The sequence below is a fragment of the Schistocerca cancellata genome, chromosome 10 (genome assembly GCF_023864275.1).
Source record: "Schistocerca cancellata isolate TAMUIC-IGC-003103 chromosome 10, iqSchCanc2.1, whole genome shotgun sequence".
NCBI classification, from domain to species: domain Eukaryota; kingdom Metazoa; phylum Arthropoda; class Insecta; order Orthoptera; family Acrididae; genus Schistocerca; species Schistocerca cancellata.
The window spans coordinates 78,032,336-78,052,268 of record NC_064635.1 but is presented as its reverse complement, the minus strand read 5'-3'; the positions used below and the strand labels follow the sequence as shown (position 1 = coordinate 78,052,268).

The 19,933-nt window shown below is 44.1% G+C and overlaps 1 protein-coding gene across 1 annotated transcript in view; it reads left to right on the top strand.

Moving 5' to 3' along the window:
• LOC126106138 (serine/arginine repetitive matrix protein 2) overlaps positions 1 to 19,933 on the top strand; it is a 230,265-nt gene that overhangs the window by 2,582 nt on the left and 207,750 nt on the right. The window contains exon 2 of the mRNA XM_049912381.1: positions 7,702 to 7,990. Coding sequence (XP_049768338.1) covers positions 7,702 to 7,990 — 289 coding nt within the window. The remainder of the gene's footprint in view (positions 1 to 7,701; positions 7,991 to 19,933) is intronic.

The window sequence follows — 19,933 nt, the reverse complement described above, 5'->3', positions numbered from 1 at the left end:
TCCTTGGGCTGCAGCACCGCCGGCACTGGGAAAACGTGGCTTCCTACATTCTGGCAGCTGTTTACACTGACTGGTCCACATGTTTCTGGCATGTAGCTTGTGTATCGGATGCGCCTGTGCTCCTGTCGTTAGCCCGACACAGCAGACGTGCGTTCTTCCCCTGTTCTGCTGCAGGGGGACCAAACTCCAACAGCTGGTACTGGCCTGGAACTCAGCAGTCAAAACTCCTCGTACGTACTTGCATACACCATACTCTTGGTAAAAAATACAAAGTGCTATATTCTCGAATGCAGTCAGACCCTTTCCCACCCCTACCCCGCCAGCAGGTGCCAAATGTGACCAGTCAGCCAAACACTGTGAAAGTCGCGGATTTATCTGTCACCATCTTCTCAAATTCGTCCCTACATATGTCAGCGCTATGTATGCTCGACAACCATTGTTTTTTCAGGCATTAGATGATGTCTGCACAAAGTTTGACTGGAACTGGTTCAGCATTCCAAACCTACGGTTTACAAGCCACGTCTCTTCACACCTCCACCCCCTCGTCCAACTATAGATTGGGGTCTGTACAGTCTGTAGATGTTTGAGAGGGTTGTGAATAACAGATTATGCTTTTCACCTTAGCAAATAAAAAAGCCATTCCGCCTAGTAGTCTCCTGTTTCCTGGACCGTGGAGACAGCAGATTAAACTACCTACGGGAAGAAATTTTTTGGTCGCGATAAATGACTTCTTTAGTGAAGGGAAGGGGAGGAAATAACAGACTAATAACAAGCAGTGAATTGAAATTATAACAGCTTCATTCTTGATTAAAACAAACATGTGCGAACAGTCGTGTCAGAAAGAACCGAACTTATGCACCGCGCAATTCTGTGTTATATGACGAGCTTCCGACATGCGTTGGGCGAAACTAAGTGAACATAAAATCTACATAGAATCAAACGATAAACAATGATAACTCGTCTAATTCCTAGAGAGAGTGTTAAATGAAAAAGCGTAGATGAATTTTCAGAACTAAGAATCGTGAACGAAAGGAGTGAATCAGTCGTGACGAAGTAGCCACGAGCATTCTACTGCGGAACGTCTTGACTGACGTCGAGTGAATCTACACAGGGTTGTTTGCGATATGATGGAAGCCAACATATGTATGGTGAAGTGGCAGCAACTATCGCAGTCCCTGCTGCTAGTCAGGAAGTGAAACAGCCTAAAAACTGCAACTAAATGGGGCTGTGACGGCATCTCTCACACCCAAACCTCCAAATGTCGGACACTCAGATCGGTACCAAACGTTGTGTGTCTATAGAGTACCAACAAAAACTCCGATGTGGTTCGCACTGTGCGCTGCTGTCCAGCAGAACGACCATAGAGGTTAATTAAAAGTAACACCAGACCTACGGTGCACAGGGAAAGTATATCTGTGAGCAGTTAATGCCAATGGAATCCGTGGGTGACATGATAAGGCGTAAGGTCGTTGTATGCAACGCAGTTTATTTATTTATTTATTTTTTACTGCATTGTGCGTGAAAGCGTTATACAGGACAACACGTGTATGACATGTTAAAGTGCTGTTTGCTTTCGCTTTGTTTTTTTTTTAAGTACTAAATCTATAGAGCACATTTGTAGTTTCACAGAATATACAATCAGAACAGAAAAATAAAGAAACAATTGATTCACACGTGTAAATAATAAGGTTAATATATTACTAATTAAGGATTAATTAATAATTAATTATTAATTAAATGCATAACATACAAAAATCCATCTGTGGCATTTCATCATGTCCATCGCTTGAAGATCGTTCTGGCGACGTTAGTGAAGATGTCGACTCTAGTCCATTCCCTTGGTCACAAACGAACGATTCCGCTGCACCTGGTGTGAGCTCGTCGATATCCAGTGTTTCCTCTTCAGTGACGTTCGACGTATTCCATTGATCAATTATGTCCAGTAGGAATGACGCAGACTTTGCCTCATCTTGAGTTATTTCCGGTGTTGTACGAGGGTCGCTCAATAAGTAATGCCCCACATTTTTTTTTCTCAGAACATGCTTATTGGTAAGAGTCAGAATTTGGTGACAATATACATCAACATGTCTTGTGCATGTCCTATTGTTCTCCATCACGTTCTATGGCCGTACACCAACGTTTTGGAAGAGCATGTATTCCCTGTTTGTAAGAGCTCTTGTCCTGTAGGCGTACCACGACTGACTCTCTCGTCATCTTCAAAGTGTGTTCCCAGTAGAGAATCTTTAAGCGGTCCAAAGGGGTGGAAGTCCGAGGGTGCCGGGTCTGGACTTCAGGGTGAGCATTCGTGGAACCCATCGTCAGCAGCTCCGAGAGTCTCGAGCATTGCAGACGCACTTCCAATGCTGACCGACAACCGTAGAGCCAGTTGTCGAGTTGCGATGCGCCGGTCGGCACGAATAATGGCATCCGCACGATTCAGCACGTCTGGAGCAGTGGCTGTGACAGGACGTCCCGAGCGTGGCTGATCATGGAGCTCAGTTTCTGCATTTCCTGAGGCTGTAACTTTCTTTACCCATCACCCATCTGTACTCCAATCAACTGCAGCATCGCCAAACACTCCACACAAACGTCATGGATGTTCACCACGGTTTCTTTTTCGGCGTACGAGAATTCAATAACAGCACGTTGCTTGTAATGTGCGTAGTATATAGACGCCATTTTGACGCTGTACTACGGCTCTGCCATGTTCCAGAACGGTTCGAAACTTCACCGGCGCACAGAACAAACATCAAATGTGAAGCACCAACAAGGACGGTTGTGTATGTATATTAACGGCTTTTTAAAAAAAAATGCTAGGCACTATTTATTGAACGACCCTCTTATGTACACGGCAGTTGCTATGCGACAGTTCAACGAGCATGTCAATAACGTTCCACGGAACATGTCGCACAACAGCAGTACCTGTAGCGTGCAAACTGAATACCAACTGCAGACCCATTTGTCTGTGCGTGACTCTAGCCACAACGCCCACATGTAATGTACGCGATGCTGCCTTCTGCAGTCACTTATTATTATTATTATTATTATTATTATTATTATTATTATTACTTCTGCACGTGTGATGTAATTGTTTCTTTGTTCTATCATGCCACTGTTTATGCTTATTCTGTGAAACTACAAATGCACTAGCTACTTCATCGCGAGGTGTCTGTTCCGTCGCACAAGTCCGACAGAACACCACACCTACATATACAGATGTACTATCTATAGATTTGCTGCTTTCAACTAACGAAGCGAAAGCAGATTGCCAAAAGAACATTGCGACAAACTCAGAAACGTGTTTTTACATTTTAGGAAAGTGTTCTCCTATAGAACAGTTTCACGTGTCAATCATTAAAAAAAATTGCTGTCAGTGGGGTTAGACGCCATCCTTGCTAGGACGACCTAACGCGTTATCAAGTCACTCACGGAATTCATTCGTATTAATTACTCACAGACCTACTTTTCCTGTGTTCTAGTAACTCTGGTGTCACTTGTTATTCAAGTTTACGCCCGTTATCGAAGAGTGTTAGGTCGAAAATTTTGTACCTCACGAGACCACACACGACGTTTATTCACTAGCAGCACGAACATAGCCTTTTTTTTGGGTTAGAGAGTGTTGCTTTTGGTGTATTACGACCACGGATCTTATGCTTTACGAGATTCCAGACAGACTGCATCCGATCCCAAGCTTTCTGAAACCGTTAGCCCCCTTGTCCTCCCCCCCCCTCCCCCCCCCCCCGCCCTCGCTCCATTTGGTCCGAAGCCAGGTATTGCCAGTGTATGGGAAATTCTTTGTGCCGATGCCATTCTCACGTCCTTTACTCTACCTGTAACGTTCCACGCTTGCATTATGCAAGACTGGACCGCCTACACATAATTACAGAAAACGCAGATTTTCATTCTCTCGTAATCTTAGCAGCCACCCACGCTAAAATAACAATATCTGGATGCGCTCAAAGTGCACGTAAGGAGTCCTCTCAGCTGCTGTTGCATTACTCTTGCGTGGACGTGGCCCTGGCAACACAAGACATCACTCCCTCTTAGCCTACTCTGGAACGTTTAAACAGTTTAAAAACAGCCTGTTCAGTAGAACTTATACAAACAATTACTAGTAAAAGCAGCATTCCCGTAAGTTATTTGGACATTTTACATACCTGGAGAAACAGACTTAACGATTTAATTTCAGTTTTTATAACAAAAAGTGCGTTACATGTGCTAAAATAGGTTAAATAAGAAAAGCAGACGCAGAAGGATAGGCTACAGATCAATCTATTGCCACCAGGGCCCGTTCGATAACGTTTTCCAACACGAGCGACGTATTACTTGATGCCTTTCTTGGGCTCATGGTAAGGTCATTAAAAATCAGTGTAGGTCTAGTGACTCAGGAAGTAGGTTGTTTTTAGGATTCCGTACACCAATCCCTATACACGGAACCCTTAAGGGATCACTTTGTAGTCTGATTGACTGTCCGTCCGCCTGTTAAGAGCCCTTTCTCTCAGGAACGGGCAGAAATGTCAAATTGGCTTTTATGTGAAATACTAAAGTCTACTTTGTTCCATTGGCAGTGCGAAAAATTTTAATTTCTGAGTCAATACAATTAAAAGATAAGGCCATCTATGTAATATATTATACTCGCAAACTCACTCATGCAAACCTGTAGAATATACACTCCCGGAAATTGAAATAAGAACACCGTGAATTCATTGTCCCAGGAAGGGGAAACTTTATTGACACATTCCTGGGGTCAGATACATCACATGATCACACTGACAGAACCACAGGCACATAGAGAAAGGGCAACAGAGCATGCACAATGTCGGCACTAGTACAGTGTATATCCACCTTTCGCAGCAATGCAGGCTGCTATTCTCCCATGGAGACGATCGTAGAGATGCTGGATGTAGTCCTGTGGAACGGCTTGCCATGCCATTTCCACCTGGCGCCTCAGTTGGACCAGCGTTCGTGCTGGACGTGCAGACCGCGTGAGACGACGCTTCATCCAGTCCCAAACATGCTCAATGGGGGACAGATGCGGAGATCTTGCTGGCCAGGGTAGTTGACTTACACCTTCTAGAGCACGTTGGGTGGCACGGGATACATGCGGACGTGCATTGTCCTGTTGGAACAGCAAGTTCCCTTGCCGGTCTAGGAATGGTAGAACGATGGGATCGATGACGGTTTGGATGTACCGTGCACTATTCAGTGTCCCCTCGACGATCACCAGTGGTGTACGGCCAGTGTAGGAGGTCGCTCCCCACACCATGATGCCGGGTGTTGGCCCTGTGTGCCTTGGTCGTATGCAGTCCTGATTGTGGCGCTCACCTGCACGGCGCCAAACACGCATACGACCATCATTGGCACCAAGGCAGAAGCGACTCTCATCGCTGAAGACGACACGTCTCCATTCGTCCCTCCATTCACGCCTGTCGCGACACCACTGGAGGCGGGCTGCACGATGTTGGGGCGTGAGCGGAAGACGGCCTAACGGTGTGCGGGACCGTAGCCCAGCTTCATGGAGACGGTTGCGAATGGTCCTCGCCGATACCCCAGGAGCAACAGTGTCCCTAATTTGCTGGGAAGTGGCGGTGCGGTCCCCTACGGCACTGCGTAGGATCCTACGGTCTTGGCGTGCATCCGTGCGTCGCTGCGGTCCGGTCCCAGGTCGACGGGCACGTGCACCTTCCGCCGACCACTGGCGACAACATCGATGTACTGTGGAGACCTCACGCCCCACGTGTTGAGCAATTCGGCGGTACTTCCACCCGGCCTCCCGCATGCCCACTATACGCCCTCGCTCAAAGTCCGTCAACTGCACATACGGTTCACGTCCACGCTGTCGCGGCATGCTACCAGTGTTAAAGACTGCGATGGAGCTCCGTATGCCACGGCAAACTGGCTGACACTGACGGCGGCGGTGCACAAATGCTGCGCAGCTAGCGCCATTCGACGGCCAACACCGCGGTTCCTGGTGTGTCCGCTGTGCCGTGCGTGTGATCATTGCTTGTACAGCCCTCTCGCAGTGTCCGGAGCAAGTATGGTGGGTCTGACACACCGGTGTCAATGTGTTTTTTTTACCATTTCCAGGAGTGTATATACATGACACATATACACGACTAACTAACCCGGCGTTGCGTGGGTCAGAATATGTGGCTTGGGAGAAAGTACGAGTACCATTCTAGATATGAAATGCACCAGACGTGTATCTCATTAAAGTTATTTTGAAGGCAGTTATCTGCTTAGTAAGGTAGTTTGGTCGCAGTGCGTAGCGGAGTGTAGGAATGATGGAAAAAATCTGCTTAATATGGAGCAATAAATTCTTTTAGGTAAAATTAAACAATACATGATATACGAACTTTACAGTATATGTGAAAATATTTTTATAGTTTCATTCATGATGCAGTTTAGTGGTGAAGGAGTCCTCAACGTTTTTCATCCATACTGTGGCGGGTGGAAGTGGGTGATTGTTGTTGGCAAATATCTCAACGTAACTCGCGATGTGGAGCACTTAGTTCCCTTAGAAAAAACTATGTTCTCTATTAGTTTTGACCTCCATTATATTAGCCAATGTACTCTTTTATACAATGTTCACCCTATTCTATCCATACTGGCATTAACATTACGTTACGCGGACACATTTAATCGCAGGTTTAACACCACAGGGTCAGTGCTAGTTTAGTAATATTGTCTTGACTTAAATAGTATTTAAATGAAGCTGGGAAGGGATATTTAGTTAGGAATTAGCTAAGTGATTGACGTCAACGCGTTAAATTACAATTTTTGTTTGTGTGTCTGTTGATTTTTCGTAAAGTGTGATTCACAGAAACTTTCTGAGATGAAAAACTGATCTATTTGATATTATACACCGTTATCAAAGTCCGAATGACGAAACCACGCAAGCATCGTATTAGGTCAGACGAATGAAAGAGTAAACGTATTTTCCCGTGTACCGTCAATTTCGTAACTCGCAGAGTGTATAGCTTTTCCTAAAAGTATTTATTGCCCCATATCTCGCGGATTTTTGCTCGTCACACTCACCCAATGGCACCAACGGCGACCAAACTCCCTTACTAACAGCATGAGACTAAGGGCTATCTACCACGTCAACCACGAGTGGCATTGGATGGTCATGGAGAAAAGTCTGTCAGTGCATACGCACACAAGCCTTTTGTATGTAAATGTAGACTAAGTCTGTACAGAGCTCGAGTCTTACTGGCTCTTGTCCAGAATTTTAGTTTAACAGTGGTACTTTTTAATCCTGCAATTTACCAGCTGTTTTACGTTACTCCGGACAATATGGGACGAAAATACAAAAAAAAAAATATCGCACAGTTTTAGATTGACGTGTAAAACAGGAAACACTGTTGAACTGCTAATATGATGAAAAGGATAGACTGCTACGCACTATATAGTGTAGATGATGAGTCACAAGCAGGCACAACAAGAAGACTGCCGAACACGTAAACTTTCGGCCAGAAGGCCTTCTTCCGAATTAGACAACATGCACACACACACACGCACATTCATGTAAATGCAGCTCACACATGCGTGACCACTGTCTCTGGCTGCCGAGACCAGACTGATGGGAGAGGCAGTCTTGGTGGTGGGGATAAGCAGGAGGCTTGGAGGGGGGGAAGGGGGGGGGGGAAGGCGAGCTGTCTCGTTGCGCTGAACGGCCGCGTGTGGTGTGCGGTGTTGCAGCAGGTGAACGCCAAGCGCGCCACGTACCGTCAGCGGCGGATGGGCCCTGCGCCCTTCGCCTCGCTGGAGGACCTCAGCGACGACCAGGACAGCCCGCCGCCCAGCGGGGGCGGAGGAGGCGGCAGCGGGGGCGGCAGTGGGGGCGGCAAGCTGCCGGGCATCCGCGAGGATCCGCAGCCGTCGTCGTCGCTGCACACGCCGTCGACGCCGCGCATCGACATCTCGCGCGCCAGCTCCAGCTCGCACCACGACTCCAACAACAGCTCGCCGGAGAGGGAGCTGTTCGCAGGTCAGTGGCCGGGGACGCTGCTGCCAGCTGACGCTGGGGGTAGGCGAGGGGAGCAGGGCCTCGGCTGTTCTGTCGCTTCCTGAAGATCCACATACCGAAATGAATGAATGAAGTCCCAGTGACCACGAGGTCATTAGAGAAGGGGCTCATGCTCAGCGTGGGCAAGGATGGGGAAGGAAATCAGTCATTCCCTTTAAAAAGAAAGCATCCCAGCATTTTCCTAAAGCGATTTAGGGAAATCAACGAAAACTTAAGTCTCGATGGGTGTGTGGGTATCTAAACTATCGTCCTTCCAAATGCGAATCCACTGTGCTTACAACTGCCACAGCCACCGCAATGCATCTGCCAAAATAATATACAGTACGGAATGTAGGGGGAGATAGGAGCTTCCTACCTCTCTCCTGTTGTGTAATCCTTTATACTATTGATAACTGTATATCCTGGCGGCAGGACGACGTGTGCCCATGAGACGCTCGTTAATATCCCAAGGGTGACCCTGATAGTGGCGCTACTAACACCAGTCATATGCCACTGGCGTGAAATCGGAAGACATCATCTTCCAGATGCAAAAACACCTATTGGCGTTGCGAGTTTTTCCGTCAGTGTATTTTTTAATTTTTTCAATTGAGTCAGTAAGTAGATAAATTACTGAAAATCATGGAAGCTGTGACACAGGCAACCTGCAAGTGGAACCGTGCCCCATGGACTGGGTTAGCCGTTCAGTGATAGAAATGTGCACTATAATGAATGATTCTTTTATCGAAATGGTGTATAAGGAGCCGCTTTACAGGATATGTATACGTGATTAGCGCTTAAATGAATGAACACATTGATTTTTAGCGTTGTTCATGCAGCTGCACGTAAAAACCACGGTTTTTACTATAGGCCTCCAGTTTTTAAATAAAAATTCGTCCATGGAATAGGAGGCGTTGTCCAAGAGAAATGATTATAGGTTGGATTTAAAAACTTCTTTGCGGTCTGTCTGTTTTTTTATATTGCTGGGTAAATAATATATAACTTTTGTTGGTATTTGTTGAACCCCTTTCCGAGACACAGACAGCTTTAATAATAGGTAAAAAGGCCATTTTTGCCTTTAGTATTGTAGTTACGGTTATCACTGTTCTCAAATTGCGACTGTTTATTGCTGACGATTTCACTAGCAAATACTTCTGTTGTGATGGTGCAGTAAAAATGCATAATTCTCAACTATATAACGACCGCAGGTGATCACCAGACATTATTTTTACTGCTCGCTTTTCTGCAATCAATACTTTCCATCCAAGTGGTGAATTTACCCCAGAAAATTATTCCACATGACAGTGTTGAGTGGACATATTATGTCAGGAGACTGATTCGTTTGTTTCGAAGGCTAATAGTAATGGAATGCCAAAGTAGCTGAACATAATTGTTTCGAAAGCTTAGTAATACGTTTAGTTCAAGAATTCATCAACAAGAATTCGTCTATGGAATAGAAGTAGTTGTCTAGAAGAAATGAGTTTAGATACAAAGTTATTATAGACATTGGCTGAGAGTGAGCATTGATTTAAATCAACGGGGAACTTGAAAATTCATGCCAAACTGGAATTCAAACTGGGGCCTGCTGATTGCTAGGCAGATGCGCTGGCCGCTAAGCCATCCGGACGCAGTGGTGGCCACGGCTACACAGGATGCCCCGCCCCCCTCTGCCCGTTATTCTCATTACTCGCGGCATTTCGCTGATTCCGGTAAGAGTTCGAGCCTGATGTGCATAAGCACTGAACAGATAATTGGCCGACTTTTTACATGTCTAAAAGAACAGACACCATTCTGATCCAGCAGCCACTAAGAATTAAGACATATTGTAATTACAGACATTGGCTGCGAGAGGACATTAATTTAAATCAATGGGGAAAGTCGAAAATTCACGCCGGATCAGAGTCTCGTGCTTATTATGCGGAAACACCACCAGGTCATCTGGACACAGTGGTCATCGCCGCTGCACCGCCTACTGTAGCGTGCCTCCCACCAGACACACGATTTTAGGTTAGGTTGAAAACTTTCTTCGTCACATATCACATATTTTATGTTACTCAGTAAATGATCAAAAGTTTTTGTTGGTACTCATTGAATTCCTTTCTGACCCACTAGGACTGTTCTACCCGTTTACTGATTCCTGTTCATGTGCTACATCAACTGTTAGTACAGTTTTATATTTGTAGTCACTGGATATAGTGCGCCTTTCTTTTCGAAATTTAGCTCCCTAATACGTGAATAAATCACTTCTTGAAAGAAATTAATAGAAAGCCATATTTTGTAACCAGCAATGAAATTTCATGGTGTATGTAAGGTCAGATGAGAATTATTTTATACCTGTCAGATATAATTGAGTAGGTGACCTATTTATAGCAACAAGCATTTGAGAAATTGAACACTGACAACACTCCATTTAGTAAAAGATTTTATCATTCTGATAATACATTAGTAGGTGAACCGTCAATTAGGGTGGTTCACATACAACTCAAGTACACATGTTATTCCAAGAACGTTATCGTGGAAGTAGGGGCCAGGAGGTGCTGGTGAAATAACACACACTGCTAAAGTTATCTTTTTATTTTAAAAGGCTTTCTCAATAATAAATTTTTAAGTCTGGCATTTAAAAAAAACAATTTCAAAACAATTTCGAATAGCTGACAAATTTTCTTTATGAAAAGGAGATTGCCAGGTATGACATTAACAACTTCCCAATAGTAAGATTTTAACTTGACATATATATATAACAACAATTAAAAAAAACTCTTTTAAATAGCTGGCAGATTTTCTGTATGTAAAGGATATTGCAAGGTATGACGTTAACAACTTCCCCATAATAAGATTTTAAACTTGTTATATCTATAAGAGAAAAATTCCTTTAAAAAACACCTTTAGTAGCTAGTTTGTAATAAAGCTAAAAGGTTAAATAACTTACATTACACCCGTCAGTTGTTACAAGATAAATGTGAATAAGCCAGCACACAAACCTTCACATTAAAGGTAGTTCCCAAAAAAAAATTTCCTTAGCTCGGTGAGGGAGTGACACGTGTAAAGGGGCCGAAACCCCAATAGGCGGAATAGTTACTGGTGGTCTACAGGCCCACAGCAGATCAGCCCCAAAACTTGCACTACAAGACACCACCTACCCGAGTTACCCAAACCCAGAAGATGTAGCCAGGGCGGCGCCTGCACCGGCTCCGAACCAGAGAGACACGCGACACCGACCCTAAATCGCCCAATCGAGGTGTGAATGAAACGGCCCGACCAACAAGCAATTACCACATTCCCGCGGACAGGCAAACGAAAACTGTGGTGGGAAGACCCAACAAAACCACTGGTATATAGATATATAACTAACTCTGTTACATAAAAACAGTACTCAACATCTCACATCCCACTACAGCGCCGGGAACACATTGCACTTCCTTATGCTCGCCAGAGCCAACCGCTGCCAGTGGTTTCAACGGCCGATAAGAAGACATACGGTCCCACGCGCTGATCTGCTGCACCACGGCTTCTAAGCTCCATAAGCCACGTACACGCGGGTGGGGCAGACTCGGCCCCTGACAGCCAAGAAGTCGGCCAAAGCACGTGGCGAGCAGATGACGGCCCCCAACAACAGGGCCCCGCTCGCGCCCCCACCTCTCTCTGTCACCGCCCAGTACGTACTCCTCGATCGTCACGCGACCGTACACTTGCTCCACCTCCCGCCAGAGGGCGGTAGCGACCCAAACAGCGCGCCAAACCGAAACCGCCACCGCAAACACTAGACGCGAAGCGAAAGCACTCCGCCTGGCGCGCTTTTCGAAGAGCCGGACACAACTACGGCTCAGTGGGACTTAAATGATAAAAAAATACTTGGTGGCATGTATTTTAAATGATTGTGTGCAATTCAGGAAACCCTTTATTCGTGATATTATTGGAAATATTTCGCTCTCCCGTTTAGACACAGATGAACGTTACACGTACTACACATGAGTACAGCCTGTCCTTTATAATTTGGTCTTGGGCCTGTAATGTGAAACCAATGACCTGCTGCATCAGTTACAGTGGACTGAAACCACCTTTCTTGAACCCTGATGCGTCTTGCATTGCAGTTCTGATCTTTTTATTCGTGACTTTTTCCTAGCGGCAGAGCGGCTCTGCTATTAGGAATTTGAATTCTAGTACAGCATTTTGTTTATTAGGGGAATTCTGAAACTGTCAGAGTCACTCTCCACAGACTGAATACGAACTTTGAAATTTCCATTCGTATTTCGAAGAGTATAAAACCTCAAGCATCCGTTGCTGGTAAAATAAATGCCCCCGAGTATTAGCAGTTCATTATAATCTCCACGTCGCAGTGAAACTCCAGCCACCATAACCATCAAAACAACAGCACCAGCCCATCACAACATGCGCAGCCAACTAACTGCCCCCCTTGTTACCACAGACGTGCCACACAGTCAACAATCAAACAACTTAAGACTTTCTCTGCCGACCACTCTTAAAAGTGCTTGATACACACAAGAAGCTTGCACATAAACTTTACATTATACTATAACATTACAATGAAAATAATTTAAAACATAGACAAAAGAAACGCAAAACTTTAGAATTCATATTCTTATAAATTACAGTACTGCCTATAGTTGTAATAACAAGGAGCAGATAGCAGCACCTACCAGACAGTTTTATCTTATGGAGCTCCACGACATGAAATAGTTCCTGCAGCCGTTGCAGTTACACTGACGGTCAACATATGGCACTTGCCTTCAGTTACACCCAGATTACTAATGAGACCTAGAAACACGCAAGTCCGTAAACAGTATTACTCATGTATGGTGATATTGTTAAAAGGTCAGGAAATCGTATGAACTATTGGAAAATTGTAATAAATTAAAGTACGTATGTGTAAAGAGTATTCTCCTGTGCACTTAATGCCAATGTTTTTTTCATTCATCAGTGTTGTGACTAGTTAGATGCAGTCCACCACGAATTCCTCTCCTGTGCCGACTCTTCATCTCAGAATAGCACTTGCAACCTTCGTCCTCAATTATTTGTTACATGTATTCCAATCTGTGTCTTCCTCTACAGTTTGCCCTCTACAGCTCCCTCTAGTAACATGGAAGTTATTCCCTGATGTCTTAACAAATGTTCTATCATACTGTCCCTTCTTCTACTCAGTGTTTTCCATATATTTCTTTCTTCGCCGATTCTGCGCAGAACCTCTTCATTCGTTACTTTATCAGTCCACCTAATTTTCAACTTTCTTCTGTAGCACCACATCTCAAATGCTTTTCCCACAGGTCATGTTTCACTACCAAACAGTGCTGTGCTCCAAACGTAGATTCTCAGAAATTTCTTCCTCAAATTAAGGCTTACGTTTGATACTAATAGACTTTTCTTGCCCAGGAATGCCCTTTTTGTCAGTGCTAGTCTGCTTTTGATGTCATCCTTGCTCCGTCCGTCATTGGTTATTTTGACGCTTAGTAGCGGAATGCCCTAGATTCATCTACTTCCTGATCATCAATCCTGACGTTAAGTTTCTCGCCGTTATCATTTCTGCTACTTCTCATTACTTTCATCTTTCTTCGATTTACTCTCAGTCCATACTCTGTACCCATTAGAATGTTCGTTTTACGTATCAGTTCCTGTAATTCTTCTTCACTTTCACTGAGGATAGCAATGTCATCAGCGAATCTTACCATTGATATCGTTTCAATTTCAATTTTAATTCCACTCTTGAAATTTTCTTTATTTCCATCATTGGTTCTTCGAGGTTTAGAATCAACAGTAGGGGCAAAAGACTACATCCCTGCCTTACACACTTTTTAATCTGATCACTTCTTTCTTGGTCTTCCACTCTTTTTATTCCCTCTTGGTCATTTAATATATTGTATATAACCCGTCTCTCCCTATAGCTTACCACTGTTTTCCTCAGAATTTCAAACATCTTGCTGCATTTTGCATTGTCGAACGCTTTTTCCCGGTCGACAAATCCTATGGGAGTGCCTTGAGTTTTCTTTACGCTAGCTTCCGTTATCAATTGCAACGTCAGAACGGCCTCTGTGGTGCCTTTATCTTTCCTAAATCCAAACTGATCTTATCTAACACACCCTTAGTTTTATTTTCCATTATTGTGCATGTTATTCTTGTCAGCAGCTTGGACGCTTGAGCTGTTAAGCTGATTGTGTGAAAATTCTAGCACTTTTCGGCTGTTGCAGTCTTCGGGATTGAGTGAATGATACTTTTCTGAAAGTCAAGTGCTATATCGCCAAACTCATACATTCTACACACCAATGTGAATAGTCGTTTTGTTGCCACTTCGCCCAATGATTTTAGAAATTCTGATGGAATGTTATTTGTCCCTTCTGCCTTATTCGATCTTAAGTCTTCCAAAGCTCTTTTAAATTCTGATTCTAGTATTGGGTTCCCTCTCTCTTTTATATTGATGCCAGTTTCTTCTTTCACGTCACCAGGTAACTCTGCCCCGTCGCAGAGGCCTTCAGTGTACTCTTTCCACCTATCTGCTCTCTCCCCTGCATTTAACAGTGGAATTCCAATTGCACTCTTAATATTACAGCCCTTGCTTTTAGTATCACCAAATGTTGTTTTGACTGTCCTACATGCCGAGCCAGTCCTTCCGACAATCATTTCTTTTTCGATTTCTTCACATTTTTCATGCAGCCATTTCGTCTTAGCTTCCCTGCACTTCCTATTTATTTTATTCTTCAGCGACTTGTATTTCTGTATACGTGAATCTCCCTGAACATTTTTCTACTTCCTTCTTTCATCGATCAACTGAAGTATTTCTTTTGTTAACCATGGCTTCTTCACAGTTTCCTTCTTTGCAATTATGTTTTTCTTTCCAGCTTTTGTGATTGCCCCTTTTAGAGATGTCCAGTGCACTTCAACCGAACTGCCTACTGAGCTGTTCCTTACTGCAGTATCTACAGCATTAGAGAACTTCAAGCGTATCTCTTCATTCCTTAGTCCTTCCGTATCCCACTTCTTTGCGTATTGATTCTTTCTGACTAATCTCTTAATCTTAGGCCTATTCTTCGTCACTACTAAATTATGTTCCCTGCCTATATTGCTTCTTGGTATGTCATCCAGTATCTGATTTCGGAATCTCAGTCTGACAGTGATGTAATCTGAAATCTTCCCGTGTCTTTCGGCCTTTTCCAAGTGGTTCTTGAACAGAGTATTCACCATTACTAGCTAAAATTTATTGCAGAACTCAGTTTGTTTTTTTCCTCTCTCATGCCTAATACCAAGGCCATATTCTCCCGTAGCCCGTTCTCCTACTGCTTCCCCTACAACCGCAATCCAGTCCCCCATTGGTATTGGATTTTCATCTCCCTTTACATACTGAATTACCCTTTCAATGTCGTCAAATACATTCTCTGTCTCTTCCTCTTCAGCTTGTGGTGTCGGCATGTATACCTAAAGAATCGTTACCGCTGCTGGTTTGCTGTCGAGTCTGATTAGAACAACCCTATCACTGAACTGTTCACAGTAACACACTCTCTGCCCTATCTTCCTATTCATAACGAATCCTACTCACGTTATACTATTCGCTGCTGCAGTTGATTTTACCCGATACTCATCTGAGCAGAAATCCTTGTCTCCTTTCCATTTCACTTCACTGACCGCTACTATATCCAAAGTGAGCCTTTGAATTTCTCTTTTCAGATTTTCTAGCTTTCCTACCACGTTCAAGCTTCTGACATTCCACGGCGCGAGTCGTAGAACGTTATCATTTCGTTGGTTATTCAATCTTTTTCTCATCGTCACCTTGCCCTTGGCAGTCCCCTCCCGGAGATCCGAATGGGGGACTGTCCTGGAATCTTTTGCCAATGGAGAGACCATCGTGACACTTTTTCAGTTACAGGCCACATTTTTTGTGGATACATGTTATGTGTCTTTAATGCAGTGGTTTCCATTGCCCTCTGCATCCTCATCCCGTTGATCATTGCTGATTCTTTCGCTTTTTAGGGGCAGTTTCCCGTCCCCAAGGACAAGATAATGCCTTGAACCTCTGGCTGCTCTTCCACTCTCTTTGACAATGTCGTTGGCAGGAAGATGGTGACTTGTAATTCCGAAAGTCTTCGGCCGCCGATGCTGATAAGTTCTATTCAAACTCTAACTGGTAACGGGGTGCGAACTAAGGACCGATAACGTTTTGATTACTGTTCAAAGACTCTACCGCTAGACCAGTGGTTCATTGTTAGTATTGTACTAAATGAATAGTTCATTCTCTGTCTCTGCGTGTCACTACCCCAGGAGCGTTCACCTGAATTCACCCATTCGGGCCTGTACCTATTTCTATACTTGACAAAACTAAATATTTCTCACCTTTCGCATTACAAAATATTTATTGAACTTCGTAACCATATTCTGACCGGTGTTCGTAACGTATTTTTCTATTTTGGTAAGACCCTTTATAATATCAAACTTTATCACTTAAGTGCAGAACTGTTCGGATGGTTCGATCCACAATAGAAGAATGTCCTAACCGTCACACGAAATAAATCACTGCCTGCCTTCCACAAAACTTCTGTGCGTTTGTGTTTCCGTTAAGTTTCTGCAACAGCAGTTACTCCCGGTAAGAGTCGACGAGAGCTGTGGTCAGCTGCCGTAGGACTTCGCGTGATAATCGAGGTAAAAGTACGAAAATTGATCGCCAGCTTTGAGGGAGAAAATTTTCTCCTACATTTCTGAAGGAAACGTGACTGAAATTGAATTTTGAAGTTCGAGTTTATCTGAAATCTTTTGTTTAAAGAAAACGACTTTACTTTTAAACAGAAATAAAAATTTTGCAGATACATTGAACGTAGAATACATAACTCTACGTTTAATGTATCTGCAAACTCAAACACAGGATGGATAAGCTGGCTATAATATAACTGTACGACACTCGTTATAAATGCAAAACTCTATTGCGAAATGTGAGTTAAAAAAGTTGTCATGTTAATAACTACTTTAGGAAATTTAGTCAATAAAACTTACTCAAACTGAAAAATGTTCTCAGAAAATTTAAACAAGAAAAGTGGCCATACCATTCATAAACAATTCTTTAGCTTTGAGGGATCGTTTCAACATCGTATTCTTACGATGTTTATGATGACAAATTTTTGTTGTAATATGAACTTCTGAAAACATTTGTACCCTCAAACTTGTCTCTTAAATTTGCCTGAATAGAGGAAACAGGAAACTTGTTAAGGTAAACAACAGTTTAAAGGCAATTACCTGAAGTATTCTGTTTTCCAAGACTGCAGCGCACATGTCGGAATACTGCATGAGCTCTCACAGTTCTGAAAATGGTTGAGCAACGTAAGAAGTGCCTTTCCTTGAGTGTGTAGATGCTGTGACGCCGCTGTTGAGGTGAAGTCGCGGATGGGTGACCATAATTGTGCTCATGGTAGCTGCATCCAACGTCAACATAAATAATAGGGTCGGCGTTTCCCCACCATCTGCTTCCGCCACTTCCGATATTAGAGATGATCGCACTGACTCTGAATTCTCAACATTACTAACGTGAGGACGGAACTGGAGGTGCTTCCGAACCCTCAGACTACCTATCCGTATCTGTCTTTTTCACCGCACCGCACACGGGTCAGCGCCACAGTGTTACCCTGTCCCAGAAAAGGAGCACCTAAAGTGGATCCCCTCCATAACTGCACCTACATTACTAATCGAAACCTAGTCGACCTGACATACCGTCTGTCAATTTATTTTACAGAATAAGAATTAGTGATTAACTTAAAATTGTTAACATTTGTCGCTGTATAGATGTTAGAGAACAAATAAATAATTTTTATAAATGAACTTAACTTCGTATCTAGCTGAAATTGTCCAAATAATTACAATAACTTCTCGTGTGTGTGTGTGTGTGTGTGTGTGTGTGTGTGTGTGTGTGTGTGTGTCATGAACAAAGGGGCTAACAGCCAGTCACTCTAGAAGTAACCAAAAAACTGAGTAAAAGGAAGCGTATGTCAGAGGGTTTGGCATATTCGTGTAGAATTTGCATGTACCATAAATGGCACTGGAAACCAGTTACCTTGCAGTTTATAAGCATCCCTTTTGTATGATGCGAATTCACACCTCACGACATTAAGGGATGAGGGAGATCCCATTTTCAGAGAATCAGTTCGTCTGAAAAACGTCATTAAGAATGTCTCCTTCTGCTTCCTCTAACGGGATTTGTTTTAACATTAGTATCGCCCGCAAAAAGTACCAATTCTGCTTGCTGAATGTTAAGTGAAAGGTCATTCACATATACAGGGCGATTTTTTCCACTGTGTACAAACTATAGGGATTGATCGATGAGACGATACGGAACAAATAAGGGCTAATGAACCTAAATCTACAAATGCATGGTTTCGATACTAGAGACCTTTTATTCAATCATACATTGTTATAGAGACTGCGGCCTAATACGCGCTGTACCACGCAAAATGGCTCTGAGCACTACGGGACTTAACTTCTGAGGTCATCTGTCCCCTAGAACTTAGAACTACTTCAACCTAACTAACCTAAGAACATCACACACATCCATGCCCGAGACAGGATTCGAACCTGCGACCGTAGCGGCCGCGCGGTTCCAGACTGTAGCGCCTAGAACCGCTCGGCCACCCCGACCGGCCTCTACCACGCAGCCACAGTTACAGAATGTGTAGAAAATGGTTTCCGTGTGCCTCAATGCATGCGTGTAAGGTGCCGTAGCATGTTCTATCTCAAACATTTACATCGGCCAAGGTGCATCCGAATAGCGTCAAAGGCAGCATGAATACGCTGCTCCAGAGTCTCCACGTCTGGAAGGGGCTCTGCATAGACGATGCTTTTGAGATGGCCCCATAACCAGATGTCGCACGGCTTGAGATCAGGTGAACGAGTACGCCATGCAACTTGACACCCTCGTACGATCAGTCGACCAGGGATGACACGACTGAGTTGCGTCCGGACGTTAACAGCGAAGTGGGCTGAGGACCAGCATGTGGTAGACAGATAACGCTTCGAATCGTCAGTGGCACTTCTTCCAGCAGGGGAAACAAAGTCACCCACAAGAAACGCTGATAGTTTCTGCCTGTTAGGCGACGCAGAAGGAAGACTGGTCCCAAAATACGATCGCCAATTGTAACAGTCCACACATTCCGGCTGCATCGATGCTAATGATTCGCTATCACCATACCATGCGGATTCTGCATAGTATCCCACAGACGATTGTTATGAAAGTTGAAGATACCACTCCGCGTAAAGGTAACCTCATCTGTGAACAGGATGGATGACAGAGATCCCGGAATCGTAGTTGCCTGGCGAAGAAACCGATGACAAAACCGCTCTCGATGTGGAAAGTCTGTCGCTAGTAAGCTCTGCACACGCTGTAAGAGAAACGGATAATAACAACTGACGTAGAGAATGTTCCATACAATCGTCTGGCTTACCCTGTACTGGCGGGCCAAGTCCCTGGTACTGACACGGCGGTCGCCTTCCACAGCGTTAATCACATTTTCATGCAAGTATGGCTTCCGAACGTTCCGACTAGATCCTTCATTATTTCCTGCTTTCTGAAACTACCGTGTCTCAGACACATGGCAGACGCTCTATCCATCTGAGCCACCGAGGACACAGATGAATAGCGCTACTGCAGGAACTTATCCCTTACACGCTTCCCGTGAGACCCACATTCCCAACTGTCCAACTCTACTTACGTAATGTACTTAATAGATATTTGCCCATCCACTCATTACTCGCTCACACTAAGCTAACGATTCCAGTAAGAGCTCGGGCAACCTGTGCGCATACGCACAGATGAAGGTCGATGGCTGGGTAGCCTTTAACTATATATAAAAGATAGTAAATGTTCTCGAAAGAACAGATACCACTGATGACGGTGCAGCTTCTCTAGAATAAATGATGATTAATTGAAACTCTCAGCTGCCGACAGGT